This window comes from Pseudochaenichthys georgianus, chromosome 10 (assembly GCF_902827115.2).
Source record: "Pseudochaenichthys georgianus chromosome 10, fPseGeo1.2, whole genome shotgun sequence".
In the NCBI taxonomy this organism is placed as follows: Eukaryota; Metazoa; Chordata; class Actinopteri; order Perciformes; family Channichthyidae; genus Pseudochaenichthys; species Pseudochaenichthys georgianus.
In genome coordinates this window covers 17,124,441-17,139,901 of record NC_047512.1, presented here as the reverse complement: position 1 = coordinate 17,139,901, position 15,461 = coordinate 17,124,441, and the positions used below count along the sequence as shown (strand labels likewise).

Sequence of the window (15,461 nt, the reverse complement as noted above, 5' to 3'; positions counted from 1 at the left end):
TCCAGCGCTCCAAGCTAAAAACATTTGGCAACAGAGCCTTCAGTGTCGCAGCCCCCACCCTCTGGAATTCTCTGCCCTCTGCAATCAGGAATGCAGACACTCTGGACACCTTTAAAAAAAAAAAACACCTCAAACACCATCTGTTCACTCATTTTTGAATGGTTAGAGCAGAAATTCCAACTGGTACTCAAAGCCCTTCCATTTAATGAGAAGTGGTTTACTCTTTACTTTGTACAGACCAGGGACTAACAATTACCATAAACAATAAAATAATTCATCAAATAAAAGCAGACATTTTATTATTATAAGATGTTAAACAACTATATGTTAAGGTATAATGGCATTATTAAGCTTCCCAGCTACCATCAACTGCTCTGTTAATAAGTAGTAATGTATTCGGAAAAGAAAAAAAATATTATATGCCTCGGGTCAATTTAAAAAAAAAAAGATTGAGCTGTAAATATATCTAAAATAAAATGAATCCAAATCATAATAAACCTTCATGTTGGAATAATACAAAATAAAATACATGTTTTAAAAAGGTTATTTTAGATATTTAAAAAATATACCTTACAAAAATGGCGCCCAGGTTACGTCGGGTGTCATCTTTCTTTTCCGGGTTCTGCGCTTCGTCACCGTGACGCGTGACGCACGTACGTACGTTCACCATACCATCAGTTGGCGTAGGATAACAAACAACCCTGAAACAAGAGATACGCAACAACGGGACCTGTCGCTCCGATTCGACACAAACACACCGAAAATACGAGTCGAGACAGCGGCAGACAGTAGGAGTAGCGTGTCGTAAAGTCGCAGGGGATTCTAGTAGATCCTGCCACAAAGGATTTCCGAGTTGTTGTGTCAAGCCGTGAGGAGAGTTACGAGCTACCCCTTCCTTAGCCCCCTGCAGCTAGCTGTGGCTCATTCCTTGTTTTTGCTCACTTTGTGTTAGTCTGTTATGCAGTTGCCAGAGGACTGTACTCGTACTGGTTCTCCTCCGCCACCTCTTTGCTCCCTTTCCCCGCTCTCTCTGGCCCTATGTCTCGCTGGCTTTTCCCCTGGTCAGGCTCAATCAAGAAGCGGGCCTGTCGGTACCTCTTACAGCACTACCTCGGCCACTTTCTGCAGGAAAGACTGAGCTTGGACCAGCTGGGTTTGGACCTGTACAACGGTAGCGGTGTCATCAAGGAAATCAACCTCGATGTCTGGGTGAGATTTTATTACAGATAGGTGGCTGTCAGCCCCGCACCACATCAGCATGCATCGTGTTTTTGTCGGGCTCATGCACCCTTGACTGTTTCGCAACTGCACTCGAGTTCAACAACAATCTGTAACGTCACTCTGAACCTAGCTCGCATTTCTTCGAGGAAACGCATTCATGAGAAACATATCACCAGATGCACTTCAAGTCTATCTAGTTTATAACATTGAGAATGGATAGATCTTTCCCCCCCTGCCATGTTTACTGTTCACTTCCTTTGCTTAAGTCTACATAAAGAGTGATATGATGATATGGATTTCAGATTTATTTTCACTTTGTCTTTCTTATCACTGCTTCCTCTCTACCTCAGGCGGTCAATGAGCTTTTGGAGTCTCTTGGGGCTCCTCTGGAGATAGTGGATGGCTTTGTGAACACCATAACAGTGACCATACCCTGGCAAGCTCTCCTGACTGATCACTGCACTTTAGAAGTTTCTGGTCTCCAGATAACATGTCGACCCAAGTACAGGACCAGTAAGTTCACTGAGAAGCAACTTGTTGAGTCAACCTGTGACTCACTTCTTTTGACACTAAATGTGCATCTGTTAGCCACATGTTGTTGCGTAAGGGGTTCTTCCAGGGATTGTCCAATCAAGTGTGGTCCAAAAGACTTACTTTGTCCATGTTTTTATTACTGTTCTCCCAAACCATTCTTGGTGTAGAGCTCTTGTTATGAAGCTGAGTATAAATAAGTGTCTCTTTGGTAAGATCTGTTATTTAGGTACATTACAAAAAAATGTAAACAACAGGATGTAAGTGATGATCCAAGAAAGATCATTGGACTTCAAGTCCAGACCTTTTTGGTCTTATAATCAAACCACTGACAACTACTCCAGTAATGTGTTGATAATAATATGCTGATATGAACTATATACATATACCTTTTTTTAATAGATTTTCAGAAAATATAGAACAGACCTCAAAGTGGCATGTATCAAATCAAAACATTCATAACCCCAACATAATCAATTAAAAGTCATATATGAAGAAGAGAACACTTAATATCCTAACATTTGAGTAATTTAAATAATTGTAATTTGCTTTAAGAAATACATTATCATTCTTAGATATCAATTACTGACCTTGTTTTATCTTTAATTTATAAAGAAAAGATACATTCAAAGCTCTTAAATAATTGGTGGCCATGTTTCACAACAGCAATACCTCACTACTGTACTATTACCATTTTAAACAAAGCATCCCTTTGTTGCAGATAGGCTCAAAGTTCATGTACTGAGGGCGGTGGTGGCGGCGAAGTCGATAGGGACTTGGCTTGGCAACTGGAAGGTCACCAGTTCAAGTCCCGGCAAGACCAAGTGCCTGAGCAAGGCACCGTTCCCTACACTGCTCCCCGGGCGCCGTTCAAAATGGCAGCACACTGCTTCTAACACTAGGATGGGTCAAATGCAGAGAAACTATTTCCCCACGAGGGATTAATAAAAGTCCATCTTAATCTTACTGAATATTCTGATTTGTTTTAAATAGTAAGCTATAATTGAAAACATTTATTTTAGATTTAGTATGCTTACAATAAGTCATTAATCATTTTCGTTTACAAATTAAAATTCAACAAATACATATATTTTTAAATCATCGATTATTTCAATCATCATCATCAGCTTTATTTAAAGAGAAAAAAAAAGACATACTACACTCAAATATAAATTAAAAAAGGCAGTTATACCAATGTTTCCACAGAGGTGACTGGTATCGTATCGTACAGCACTGAGACCCGGATTTGAAAGCAGCATAATGACAACTAAATGTTATGCAATTTATTAATGTTAATTATAAAACATTATGTCCCATGGAGTTAACTTATGTTTGCAAACATGTCATTTACACTACTTCTCTGTCAAAGGCAAGACATCACTAAATCCCCATATGGTTTGTTTGCAGGTGGGGGATGGGACTCTCAAGGCTGGTCATCAAGCATGACCTCCAGCATGCAGCTGGCTCAGGAGTGCCTGAAGGACCCCCCGGAGGCTTCAGAGGAGCCCCCGCCCCAGCTGGAGGGGCTGGAGATGTTTGCACAAACCATTGAGACAGGTAAGTCAAATCTGTGTGTTCCCAAACTCTGCGATGAAGCGAAGTCGTGAAAACCGACATCAAAGTTTCCCCACGGTCATAATGTCAATTGGTGGGAATATTCTTCAATTAAATGACCAATCTGAGCACACACAAGAAGAGCTTATTTAACAGTTCAGTGCTGATAAACCTTTGTCTGTCTCTCATCTCATCTGTGTTTCCAGTCCTTCGTCGTATTAAAGTCACCTTCATAGACACTATCGTTCGCATCGAGCACCAGCCCCTGGACCTGGAAACAGGCGTGGCCTTAGAGATGCACATCAAACGGTACGTCCTAGCTCCTTTTTCAACATTCAAATAAGCTGCAGAGAAGAAAACAAAACATGTTTTCATTATTTCACCTCCTTCATAATTTGTGTCCTTTATTTTGTATTTTAAAATTCTTTATTGTCTATTTGTTAATACAACACAAACTCTTCCCCATTATTTCTCTGTTGGGTCACGATGTAGTGTTGGCCTTTTTGTAAAAGTGTGCTCATAAGTGGGCATTGTAAAGAAGACAGCCCTTGTTATTGGGGGAAACAGGCCCTAAAGCCCTTTTGACAATAGGATATCAAAGAAGCTACTCGGGATGAACCTTTAAACTTCCTAAATGATGGTGAAGTCCCGCATGTTGCTGCTGGATTCTCTTTATGTGTTCAGTACCTGGTACGTCTGATGCCCGCCAGTCACAGTGCCGGTAGACACTGCATAACTCCCAACACTGGCTGCAGCCCTAACTGTCAGCATTACTTTCTAAATGTTTCCCATCATACAAATAAGAGCTTCCAGATTCATATCCTCACAGCTTCGTAATGATTAAAGCCTTTCCTGTCAGAGACAACACTTGAATAATTAATTGATAAACAAAATATCTAGTGCTCAATTTTAAGTGTAAAAACATTGACTCGACTAATCCCTGCAGCTCTAGTTGACATTTGTTAAGAAGTTGTGTCAAACATGCAGTGAATTACATCAAATGATTGGAAACATAATTTATTTCTATAAAAAAGTCATGATTTGGTTTTTAGTCATACTACCAGTTAACTAACTGTCGCAACATTTTCATCAATGTGAAGGTTACGGCCTCCCTAACATCCCATATTGACGACAACTTACTGCAGTCCTTTGTAGCTACTGATAAAAGTCTCTTCAGGTGACTGACGTCGTCAACACTGACCCTGTTTAAAATGTGCTTCACGCTGAGGCTGTTTTTGTAAAGACAAGGCCAAGGAGTGCAAGTTTACGACTGAGCAGAGGCCTCGTCTCCTTATCTGCTGAAAAGCAGACAGAAGATTACATCTAATGCTTGGCTTCATTTTTTGCCTTTCCTCTTTCTTATAAGTGCTGAAGTAGGAGAGTTCCAATATTACTGATCACAGAAAGACATTTAAGCAACCTCCTGTGAGTGTTAAAAAGGGAAATACCTCAAAAAGCAGGCTGAACCTCTTTTATGTGGATATTTCTATTAGTTGAAACCCAACAGCAGTGATTCAAAAGGTTGAATGTCAGAGCATATACACTACTCCTACGGTGTAGTGTATATGATCGGGAACAAATGGTGTCAACGGTTCCTCAACAATGCAATTACAAGACATAAAACACCGGTTAGCCACTGCTATGTTTATTTCTGTTGAAGCCACATGACTGTGATTCCATTTTGTAAAGTGTGTCACTGTCCCGCTGTTGTTTCTGTGGCTCATTGTCAAAGCTGCTCAGGCTGTTGATCTGGGGTCAGTAAACAGAGGGCTACGTCCTCTCAAATGCTTTTACAGAACAACTGTTTTGAGTCCTGCGAAGCATGTTACAGTAAAAGTGCTATCTGATCCTTTTCAGGTATATTTGTTTAAAACCTAAATATAATTTCCTTACAATGCACCAAAGGGAGTTTTAAGTCATTCTAAATAACGAAATCACATTACCATAAACCATTTTGTTTGCTGTCACAATGCACGTGGGACTCTTTCCCATTTGCACTGAGAAATTTGACCGTTGACTAAACCATTTCTGTGTTTGTTTAAATGGTTCTCCAGGCTGGAGTACTTTGATGAGGCCGTGCGAGATCCAGCCAGTCAGACGGCCGTGCCTGTGGACATCCACCAGCCGCCCGCCTTCCTGCACAAGATCCTCCAGCTGAGCGCTGTGCAGCTGTTCTACGACAGCACCGGCAAAGTACAGGTGACTGCTGATTACTCTTTATGTGTGATCGTTGTATCTATTTTATTACTTATTTCACTATTTTATTTATGTAAGTTTATAATTGATCTATTCATCTACATTTTAGAAGAATCATGAAAGATTTGACTAACTAAAAACAACAAATATTAAAGAATGATTCTTAAGAAAACGATGATGTGGATCAAAGTGGTTGATAACTAAACATCTCCAGCTATTTAGACCTTGATAAACCCGTTCCTTAATCCCACAATGCTGGAGAGTAACTTTACTCACTTGCTACTGTTTCAAAGTAATCATTTACATCTGTCTTGTCAAAAAGGGAACGTAGAGTCTTGTTAACTTGGAGAATCACAATACAATTTATATCAATATAAAAACATGTCATTTATAACGAGAAAAACTCATCGATTTTCCTCATGTCTTAGGGTCCTCTTAAGCGGCAACACCCTGAATCAGCAACGGCAAGTGAAGGAGAGGAGGAGGAGGAGGAGGAAGAGGAGGAAGAAGAAGAAGAAGAAGAAGAAGAAGAAGAGGAGGAGGAGGAAGAGGAAGAAGAGGAAAAAGATGAAGAAGGAGATGATAATGAGGAGGAAGATGAAGAGAAGGCGAAGCCCCTGAAATCCACTCCCTGCCCTCCGTCTCAGCCGCTGCTCATAGGAAGCTGTTCCGGTTTCATCGAGACCACCGTCAAGATCAAACAGAACGACATGCTGCCTGGACCAAAGGTGTGTGTGTGTGTGTGTGTGTGTGTGTGTGTGTGTGTGTGTGTGTGTGTGTGTGTGTGTGTGTGTGTGTGTGTGTGTGTGTGTGTGTGTGTGTGTGTGTGTGTGTGTGTGTGTGTGTGTGTGTGTGTGTGTGTGTGTGTGTGTGTGTGTGTGTGTGTGTGTGTGTGTGTGTGTGTGTGTGTGTGTGTGTGTGTGTGTGTGTGTGTGTGTGTGTGTGTGTGTGTGTGTGTGTGTGTGTGTGTGTGTGTGTGTGTGTGTGTGTACGCACGCGCACACACACACACTCCTCACCTGTCTGTGTTTCTATGTTCCTCAGTTTGAGTTGGACGGCAAGGTGGGCTGTGTCCACATGCTGCTGTCTCCAGATCAAATAACCCACCTGACAGACCTGCTGGCAGCTCTCTGCATAGACACCGGTACAGTGCTTTATGTTTGTCTATGTTTATTTAGGATCCCCATTAGCTATTGCTCTTGACAAGAGCTACTCTTCCTGGGGTCCGACACTTAAAACAATTCAACAATAATACAACAACATTCAAGACATAAGTCCTGACATCATTAACAACATCATCAACAATGTCATCAACAATCTCCAACATCATCAACAATGTCATCCACTTTCAATATCAATCTCAGCCAAGGATGAGTGCACAAGACACCCACCAGTGCAAAGCATGAGATACAATTACATTAGGGTTCACAGTTCACAAGGGTACATGGTCATTAGTAGATAGCCCTTCAATCTCTTCTTGAAATAGGCTCTGGACTCTATTTCAGTGCTGTGACACATAGCCAACATTTGAATGCTGTGCCTTTTATTTTCCACGCATGTGCTTTCTTTTTAAACCTGGTATTTCTATGCTGGCGGAAATACAAATTAGGTTTCACAAATATATGTATATGATTGTTTCCAACCTCCAAAAATGATGATGTTGAATTGTTTCAATTATATAAGTTAAATGTTTACAGGTGTTTATGGAATGTAACAAGATAAGTGATTTGCCCCTATGATTTAAAAGGTTCAGCTTGAAATGGCTGATTTAAAGAATCAGTCAGAGTTTTGTCAGGTCATGATGGGGCCTGTTATGATTAAACGAGTGATTCTCTGTTCACAAACGACATAGCAAATACCAGCTTCTCCACTTGTACGATGAGTAAAATGTACAAATGATGCCTACATTCATGCATGCAGTCACTAAGTAAAACAACAAATGTACTGCTTATCATGTACTACTATCACTAACGCCCTCAGGCTTTAGCACCAATAATGTACAATTCTTCAGAGACAGAAAGACTCTAAGACAATAAGTGTGTGTTGTTTCCTCTGTAGTTCAGACTTGGAGGGTCACACACACATCTGTAAATTCCTCATGAGTGTGAGGTCCCACTCTAATCCCTGCTCTCTCACACATTCATAAATATGTTTGTCTGTCCCCTCCCCCTCAGAGACAGAATCTAAGTGTGATGGAGCCCTCAGTCGGCCCTTGGACTCAGATGACCTGCGTCTGATTGAGGAGGACCTCAGTAAGCAGCTGGGCTCCAGTCCCAGAGACAGAGAGTGGGAAACTGAGCCCGACCTGGACCCCTACGTCACCTGCCAGGAGAATGGAGGTACTGAGGGAAGCAAAAGTCCACTTATAAACTCTCAGATGTATGATATGAAATATGTCTGAGATACATAATCACCTCATACTGCCTGTAGCAGTGCAAAGTGCAGCCAGTCAGTTGATAGCTGTCTGTTCGATGAGGAGTTTGATTTGATATTCAGCAGAATTTAGAATGAGCTGATCGTGCCTGATGTCAATATTGCTGTCAAACATGTTCATTTATTTGTTGCAAGCCAAAGGTTTTATTGACATATTCAAGTTTTTTTAGTCTGTCAGTATATACAAAAACTCAACGATAGGAAGCTTGATTGTCAAGTAGTGGTGATCTGGAAATGACCTTAACAATCCTGACGTTCATTACCCTTCAGCCACCTACCCTGAAGTGTTAGTATGACATTGTAGTATTTACCTTGTCACTCTGTGTCTGTGTGTGTACCTGCAGAGATGTTTTTCTCCATGTGTCCTGCTGGAATGAGCAGTAGCGTGACGTCTGTGCGCTCTGGCAGCGAGTTCTCAGACAGCGATATGGAGTCCTCGACACACAGTCTGTCCAGCTTCACACAGCCGGCATCACTGTCTTCACAGGTACAGCCGTCAAAGGGTTTTAGCTCAAGATATCTTATGGTATTATGTGTGCTCTAAAACACAGAGAACAACACCCAGACCTTGAGTTTTAAATGTACCCATCAAATCTCAAGCAGTCTGATTTCAACTAGTATTTCTTCCTGCCAGGGCATGGGGAACGGTCCCAGGAGGCATCCTTTAGCGGGCTGTCTGTCGAGTCTACCCCAGGCAAGCGGCCGGACCAGAGGTAAAACACTGCAGTGCTGAGCTTTGAAGGACGCAGACATATCAAGTAGTGGTTTGTCCTCAAAGTTATTATTTTTTTATGACCATTTCCGACAGATTGTTTATATTCTTTTCAGAATGTATGCCATCAGACTTCCCCCAAAGTATCGTTTTAACCAAAAAACTGAGCATTAACCCTCTCGGTTGCAGGACGCTCCCACAGCGGAGCGGAGCAGCTGAAGCCGGATGCTCTGCTGCGTCTGACACTCGGTGGGCTCACCCTCACCCTGCTGCAGGAGGACCCGCCCTCTAATCCTGACGAAGCCACGTCGTTGGCTCAGGTGTCTCAGGTGTTCTTCCGAGAGCTGGCCTTCTTTAAGGACAGCATGTTCAGCGAGAGGGACTTCCACCATCTGAGAGGCGGCTTCGCCAAGGCCTGCCCTCAATCCCATCTCAGGTAGAAAAACATTTTGGCCTTTTGTGAGTTATTTATGTGGACATAGCTTCCAAAATGATTTTGTTTTACAACAATTACAGAGAGAAAGGTTATTTTGACGTGAAGTGTTAATATAACAAGGGGCTTTTGGAAGGTGAAAATGTCATTAAAGATTTAGTTGAAGATACTGAAAGACTTCCCTTTCTTAATAAACAAATTTAGTTTCTGAAATGCAAAAAACCATGCTGAAGGTAATATTCTTTTTTTACTTATCCTTGATTCCTCTTCCCCAGAGTGACAGGCGCAGCAGTGCAGGTTGCTTGTGAGATGCGGAGTGGGTCACGCCACAACCGGGCCGTGACCTCTGACCTTTCCTTCAGCAGACTGGAACTGTTAGAGTGCCTCTGGGAGGACGGGAAGCCCCAATACAGCGAGGTATATAATCTATTAGTCAGTCTGATGCTCACTGTGGCTGTGTTCACTCTAAAACTTTAAACATAAATACATCTTCATGCCAAGGTTTTTTCTTTGTTTGGTTGTCCATATTTGGTCATTATATTTTCAATGTAGCCATAACCAAACAATATAAACAGTAAGCGATCGCAAATGGTCATTATAAGATCAGACATCTCAGTCTGTCACAGCTGTTCTTTGTCTTTCTTTTGTACTACAATCAATGATATGTATGTTTGACTGGAGCCAGCATTGGTAATTAAAGATGTCGTGTAGAAGGGATGTAAAAGGAATCTCTATAATAATTAAGTCAACTTGCTCCTGCTTTGTGAAAGCAGTTTATGGTTGTTGTTCTCTTTCCCTGATGATAAGGGAGATTTGAGAGAACAGTGTGTGTCTTTCTGTCTTTTGTCAGCTGCTTCAGTTCCAGAAAGCCGGTCTGTTCACAGTTGGAGCTGCAGCCAGACCATGTGCACAACTACACTATGGCCTCACTGAGAAACACATGCGTAAAGTACGTATTTATACACACTTGCCAACCATGACTTGATATGTGCATGTTCAAGTTAAAAACCATTGTTACATAGTTACTGACAAACATATCAATCTATCCCATAATATGTGCGTGTGATGTGTGTGTCGGCAGGGTAAACAGCGAGTGGTGCGGAGGGACAGTGTAGTGCGGGTGGAGCTGGCAGAGCTGAGCGCTGAGCTCGACCTGGACATCCTCACTCGCCTGGGGAACCTGAGCAAGGCCTTCGCCCACTGTCCCACAGACACTGCTGCACCGGGACTCATGCAGGTGGGACCCTATATGCATTTATTTCAGCATAAGGAAAAATATTTACTTAAAAGAAGAGCCCTAAAAAATACAGTAATCAGTAACTGAATTAGACACATGCATGCAAACACAGTGCTTAGAAGGAATACGTCAAAGTTCAGTCCGCATGACAATTGAAAACAATACATATATTTATTATAGAATAATGCTTTTATTGACACAAAAATGAACAGCATTTCCGTAAAAGAAAACAAGAACTTTTTGGTTCAGATTTAAGTTGTTTCTGGTTTTTATTTTTTTCTGATTTTGGTTAGTTTAGATTAAGAAGAGCTGTCTCACAGGTGGTACAAAGTGGTAAAAATGTTCTTCATATAGTGTACAGTTAAACAGTTTTCATACGTTTTTCTGCTGCTGCCTGCAGGTAAAGCTTAAAGGGAAATGTACTTTTGTAAGTTTTTTATACATGAATATGTGTCCCCGGTGTGTCAGGGAACTCACCAAGTGTCAGAAAACACAACCCTCTCTCTTTTCCTCCGTACCCAAATCTCTAAAAACGGGGCTGCAACGGATCTGATACAGACTGATACAGATTTGAAATATCTCTGACGTCAGAAACGGGGAGCTCTGCCTATATGGGCAACTCTCCACCTATCAGGGGAATGAGAGGTTGCGTGGCATGGTAACAGCATGGTAACAGCATGGTAACAGCATGGTAACAGCATGGTAACAGCATGGTAACATGACGCTTGTGCCTCGCCCCCCTCCTTTGCAGGGGGGCGTGGTCAGCTGCAGCTCATTTGCCACAGAATCAGCCCTTGTGAAGACAGGGCTGGAATGGAGCGAAATGAGGCATGGCTAAAATGCATGATCTGTTTGGTATTTTGAAAAAGAAACTTCACAGACATGTTTTATATAGGTATGGCCCTACAATATATTATTCAAATATAGCATGATGGGTCCACTTTAAATAGTGACTACCACAAAACTGACTACTGTCTGTAACCCTGTGAATGAATCATATCTTAAAATCCTTGTTCACCAGTTTTTCCCTTTCTCTCCTCAGACCCAGAGCAGCGAGCTGTACTCCTCCTTCTCCCTCCTCTCCCCACACGCCATCCTCAGGCTTCGTTTCCCCATACCCGACCTGCGGCCCCTCCCTAAGCGTCGCCCTCCTACCCAGAGGGCAGTGCGGCAGGAGACTCTCGTGCTGGAGCTGACGGAGCTGGAGCTGAAGCACCAGGAGGCCCCGGACCTCCAGAGTGAGCAGCCTGCGGTGGGGGAGCCGTGGGCCCCCTGCCTCACACAGCTGCTGGAGGCCTCCTTCACTGACCTGCATGGTGGGAAAACACACAGCCCTGTACAGTAGCTGACTGAATATTCATGAGACAGTACACTGACCAATGCCTGACGGAGACAATCCAATGTGTTTTCAATGTTGCTAAGGGCTTCATATGTAAGGTTGACAGTAGCTCTTTTAGTTTTCGCTGTTGCACGAAGTTCTATAGAATACAATTCATTATTAAAAGCTGTAAAAGCTACAGTTATTCCCTTCCCGTATAAATAAATGCCGACAGAGAAATTATGTGTTGTGTCTCCCCAGGGTCATACGAGGGCTGGGAGGGCGGCTCTTTCCCCTTTATCAGAGTGAAGAAGAACCGCGACTCTTCACCGAGGTTAGTCATGGTTATTATGAGAGGAATAGATACATCATTCACAATATGAGAGATATATAGAAAATGTTCTTGTTTCTTGAGTGACATCCATTACACTGTGTTTACTTTGTTTATGTGGACTCTAGATGTAGCTTCTTTCAGATGTTAATTATGTCTCAAATGGCTCTTTATAGATATGTATTTGTTGTTCTCTGTATTTGTATCTGCTGTGTAGTGTGAATGTATGTCTGAGTTAATTAAGTGACAAATTAGTTTCCCTGGCGGAGATTAATAAAGCTTTCTAATTTAACTCAGCACTTTACAGTAGCAAAGCTCTCTTAAAGGAAAAGTTGTCATGTGAAATCAATCATTCTTGCTCTTGAAATGAGACAAAATATAAATGCTTTCTGTCCCACAAGCCATTATCACTCACTTTGCTCTTCCTGTGGGCAGGATATCGGTGCATGTGCGTGGAGGGGACCCTCAGGGCCCGGCAGCAGGTCTGGGGGGGATGAACCTCATCAGTGACCTGGGGGCCGCCTTCTTTGAAAGTCACTGTGAAATTAACGACAAAACCAGCTCCCCGTTCTCCTCCAACCGCACCATGTTTGAGACTGAGGAGGTGCGCACAAAGAACACCTATTTATCAGCCATCTTATCACAATTTCAGACCAAACTCATCCCTCCCCGTCTCTCCTCCTACTTCCTTTCTTTCTTTAGATGGTGATTCCAGCCGACCCCGAGGAGATGCGTCAGTTTCAGGCGCAGTGTGTCGCTCAGTGTCAGTGTGCGGTGGACATCCACCTGCCGCTGGCCTACATCCTCCTGCCCAGCAAACAGGCCTTCCAGAGCTTCTACAACAGGTACGTCGACACTACAGTATGTTGTATATTATCTTCAAGAGAATATATTTGTATTGTTGGACAAGTTAAACACAGAATTTGGTCAAGTTTTTTTTTTGTACTGCTCTTGTCCTCAGAACTGCTTATGTAGGACTGTTTTGTTAGAAATACCTTCCACGTTTGTTCATATTTGAATACTGCATCTGAAGTAACATTATTGTTCCTCACCCTCCCCTTTGTCCAAAAGGATCAATAATGATCTGTTGATGTGGGAGCCGCCCCCCCCCTCCGCCAGCAGCCCCGAGCACAGCCGCCAGCACCACGAAGAGTTCCAGCTCTGCAAGTCGGCCTTTAGACTGGGTGAGTTTGACTGCTTTGATGGAAAAACATCATGTAGCAAAACAGATATAATACCAACCTGCCAAAACATTTGTTATTAACTAAGCAAGCTTAATATGTCTTCTCTCTCTACCATAGACTCTGATTCAGACGAGGACGACCCTCAGTTCTTCTTGGCCAGTGATTCATCTGGAAAGACAAAAGCTCCCCGTCCCAACCACAACCTCAGCCTCCTCTCCCTCACTGTGATCATCAGCAAAGGGCGCCTGCAAACCAGAACAGACAAGAAGGTAAGCGGCTCCCAATATCACAACTTCTGGACCTAAGACTGGACTTTATTTACACAACCTAAAAACTGATCTGGCTTGGTCCATTTACAATGTTTGATTGCTTTGACTTTTTAATATATTTCAATTGTATTTCATTGCTTCAGGAGGACCAGAGTCATGGGGAAATTGTGCTTGACCTGGAAGGGGGGAAGATATTCAGCGTGGCGCAGCACCAGAACGACCCCAATCTCAATTTCCTGTGTATAGAGAGCCGACGAGTGGAGCTATACCATAAAGGTAAACATTGTTATGTTGTTTGCAAACATTTGATTGTTAATTAATGTTCAGGTAGATTGGATGCAATGTAGAAAATGTTGAGGGATAGTTTTAAATTGGGGGTTATATTTTGTACCATGTCGGTGTATTACAGTCAATAGAGGGCAGTCGACACACACCCACTCTCCATATATAAATTTAAAAAAGAAGCATTATACTGCTGTGAACGTGCCAGAAGCAAAACATATTTAAGAGCATCTATTTTGCGACGATGTTGAATCCAAAATAAAACGTTAAAAAATAACACAAATAGAAAAACGATTGGGGCATCAGTAGACCAGTAACTTCTGTGTTCTGGGAGGTAAAAACACTTTTTCAGGAGTCTGATGGCTTTTAAGAGAGTGTATATATTTAACTAATTCAGCTCCATGCTGGAAACACAGACTGTATATCTGTCTTCCAGCGAGGTAAAGCAAGGACATTTTGTTATATAGCTTACACTCAAATTATTTTGGTAGCTAAAATACATTAGAAGACATTGTGCCCCCATTCAGAGCAGGACATTGATTACCTCAGTCTGTTTCTCATAACTGTGGCGTACCACCCGCCATCTACTGCAGATTACACACTGACATGGAAACATCAGAATGGCTCTTTTAATGTTCATCGTGGTCATAACTTTGTTTGCTACCCCAACACAGCGGTGGTGAAAGACACCCCCATCCCACAGCGGTTGGAAATACCCAAATTCAATCCCCCAAAGCACTTGGACCCTACCATCTACCCCACAGAGGTGGGGGTGAGCAGTGTGAGCGGAAAGGAGGGGGAGTTACAGATGTTGTCCACAGCCATCAAAGTCACACTGGACCCACAGAGGGGTGTTAAGGTACGTACTCTATAAACACCTGGTTTTGCTTCTGTTGCCAGTTTGAAATGAAACAATGTTTACATCTCTCCTTTCAGGAGTTCCTAGTTGCCCTTCGACTTCAAGGTGCCACCATGAGGCACTTCATGGCACCGACCAATCACAGCTGGCATGAGCAGGTGAGCAGCAGTATGAGAAAACATAAAGACACAAGCCTTTATGGAGAGTAGAGTCTCTCAACATCTTTCTATTCCTCAATAGTGTTGATTTCCTTCCCTGCACAACCAGTTACTGGCAATGTATCATTCACTTTCTGTTTTATTTATAGTCTGGGCATTTCATGGTGTTTTACATATTTCATGATTACTTGCCCACTGAAGTTGTAAACTTGGAAAGAGAAACAGCTGAAGTATTTTCAGCTCTCGTGGACGTTTATGTCAGATTGAATGATTTGATGCCAGAAAAAGCATTATTTTCTCTTTAGACACACATTTTTGACATTCCACTTTCATGCAGAAATATAAATGTATGAATGTGGACTGCGATGTTGAGAGGGATATGCTTATTTCTCTTGCAGAAATGGAGCAGAGTGCGTCAGAGTAGTATAATACTGTACAGTTTGCAATCGACTGTATATTCTGAAAATGGGCTTGCAACTGTGGCTTTTGCTAAACTAGCATGACAAGGATAAAAGGGCAGCAATATACCTCAGGGCTAAACCTTTCCGTGCTTTAAAAACAAAGAGAACAGCCTTAAAATCAACTCTGAATCTAACTGGTTGCCATTGTAGAGGTGCTAAGAATGGGGAAATATTGTCCCTACATATTTCAGACAAACATAATGCAGAACAGTCAACAACTTTCTATCAAGAAATGAAGTATTCAAAAGGCAAGGCAAGTTTATTTATATAGCACCTTTCAAC

At 42.3% G+C, this 15,461-nt stretch overlaps 1 protein-coding gene across 1 annotated transcript in view; it reads left to right on the top strand.

Annotated features, from left to right (window-relative positions):
- The first annotated feature begins 609 nt into the window (after positions 1 to 609).
- Positions 610 to 15,461, top strand: part of atg2a (autophagy related 2A) — a 34,230-nt gene continuing 19,378 nt past the window's right edge. The window contains exons 1-23 of the mRNA XM_034092311.2: positions 610 to 1,209; positions 1,572 to 1,734; positions 3,160 to 3,309; positions 3,513 to 3,615; positions 5,361 to 5,505; positions 5,931 to 6,230; positions 6,547 to 6,646; positions 7,677 to 7,841; positions 8,280 to 8,422; positions 8,570 to 8,648; positions 8,837 to 9,083; positions 9,356 to 9,497; positions 9,931 to 10,029; positions 10,162 to 10,317; positions 11,360 to 11,633; positions 11,897 to 11,969; positions 12,402 to 12,570; positions 12,669 to 12,811; positions 13,038 to 13,150; positions 13,268 to 13,419; positions 13,563 to 13,695; positions 14,376 to 14,560; positions 14,638 to 14,718. Of these exons, the coding sequence (XP_033948202.1) occupies positions 1,039 to 1,209; positions 1,572 to 1,734; positions 3,160 to 3,309; positions 3,513 to 3,615; positions 5,361 to 5,505; positions 5,931 to 6,230; positions 6,547 to 6,646; positions 7,677 to 7,841; positions 8,280 to 8,422; positions 8,570 to 8,648; positions 8,837 to 9,083; positions 9,356 to 9,497; positions 9,931 to 10,029; positions 10,162 to 10,317; positions 11,360 to 11,633; positions 11,897 to 11,969; positions 12,402 to 12,570; positions 12,669 to 12,811; positions 13,038 to 13,150; positions 13,268 to 13,419; positions 13,563 to 13,695; positions 14,376 to 14,560; positions 14,638 to 14,718 (3,486 nt within the window). The 5' untranslated portion in view covers positions 610 to 1,038. The remainder of the gene's footprint in view (positions 1,210 to 1,571; positions 1,735 to 3,159; positions 3,310 to 3,512; positions 3,616 to 5,360; positions 5,506 to 5,930; positions 6,231 to 6,546; positions 6,647 to 7,676; positions 7,842 to 8,279; positions 8,423 to 8,569; positions 8,649 to 8,836; positions 9,084 to 9,355; positions 9,498 to 9,930; positions 10,030 to 10,161; positions 10,318 to 11,359; positions 11,634 to 11,896; positions 11,970 to 12,401; positions 12,571 to 12,668; positions 12,812 to 13,037; positions 13,151 to 13,267; positions 13,420 to 13,562; positions 13,696 to 14,375; positions 14,561 to 14,637; positions 14,719 to 15,461) is intronic.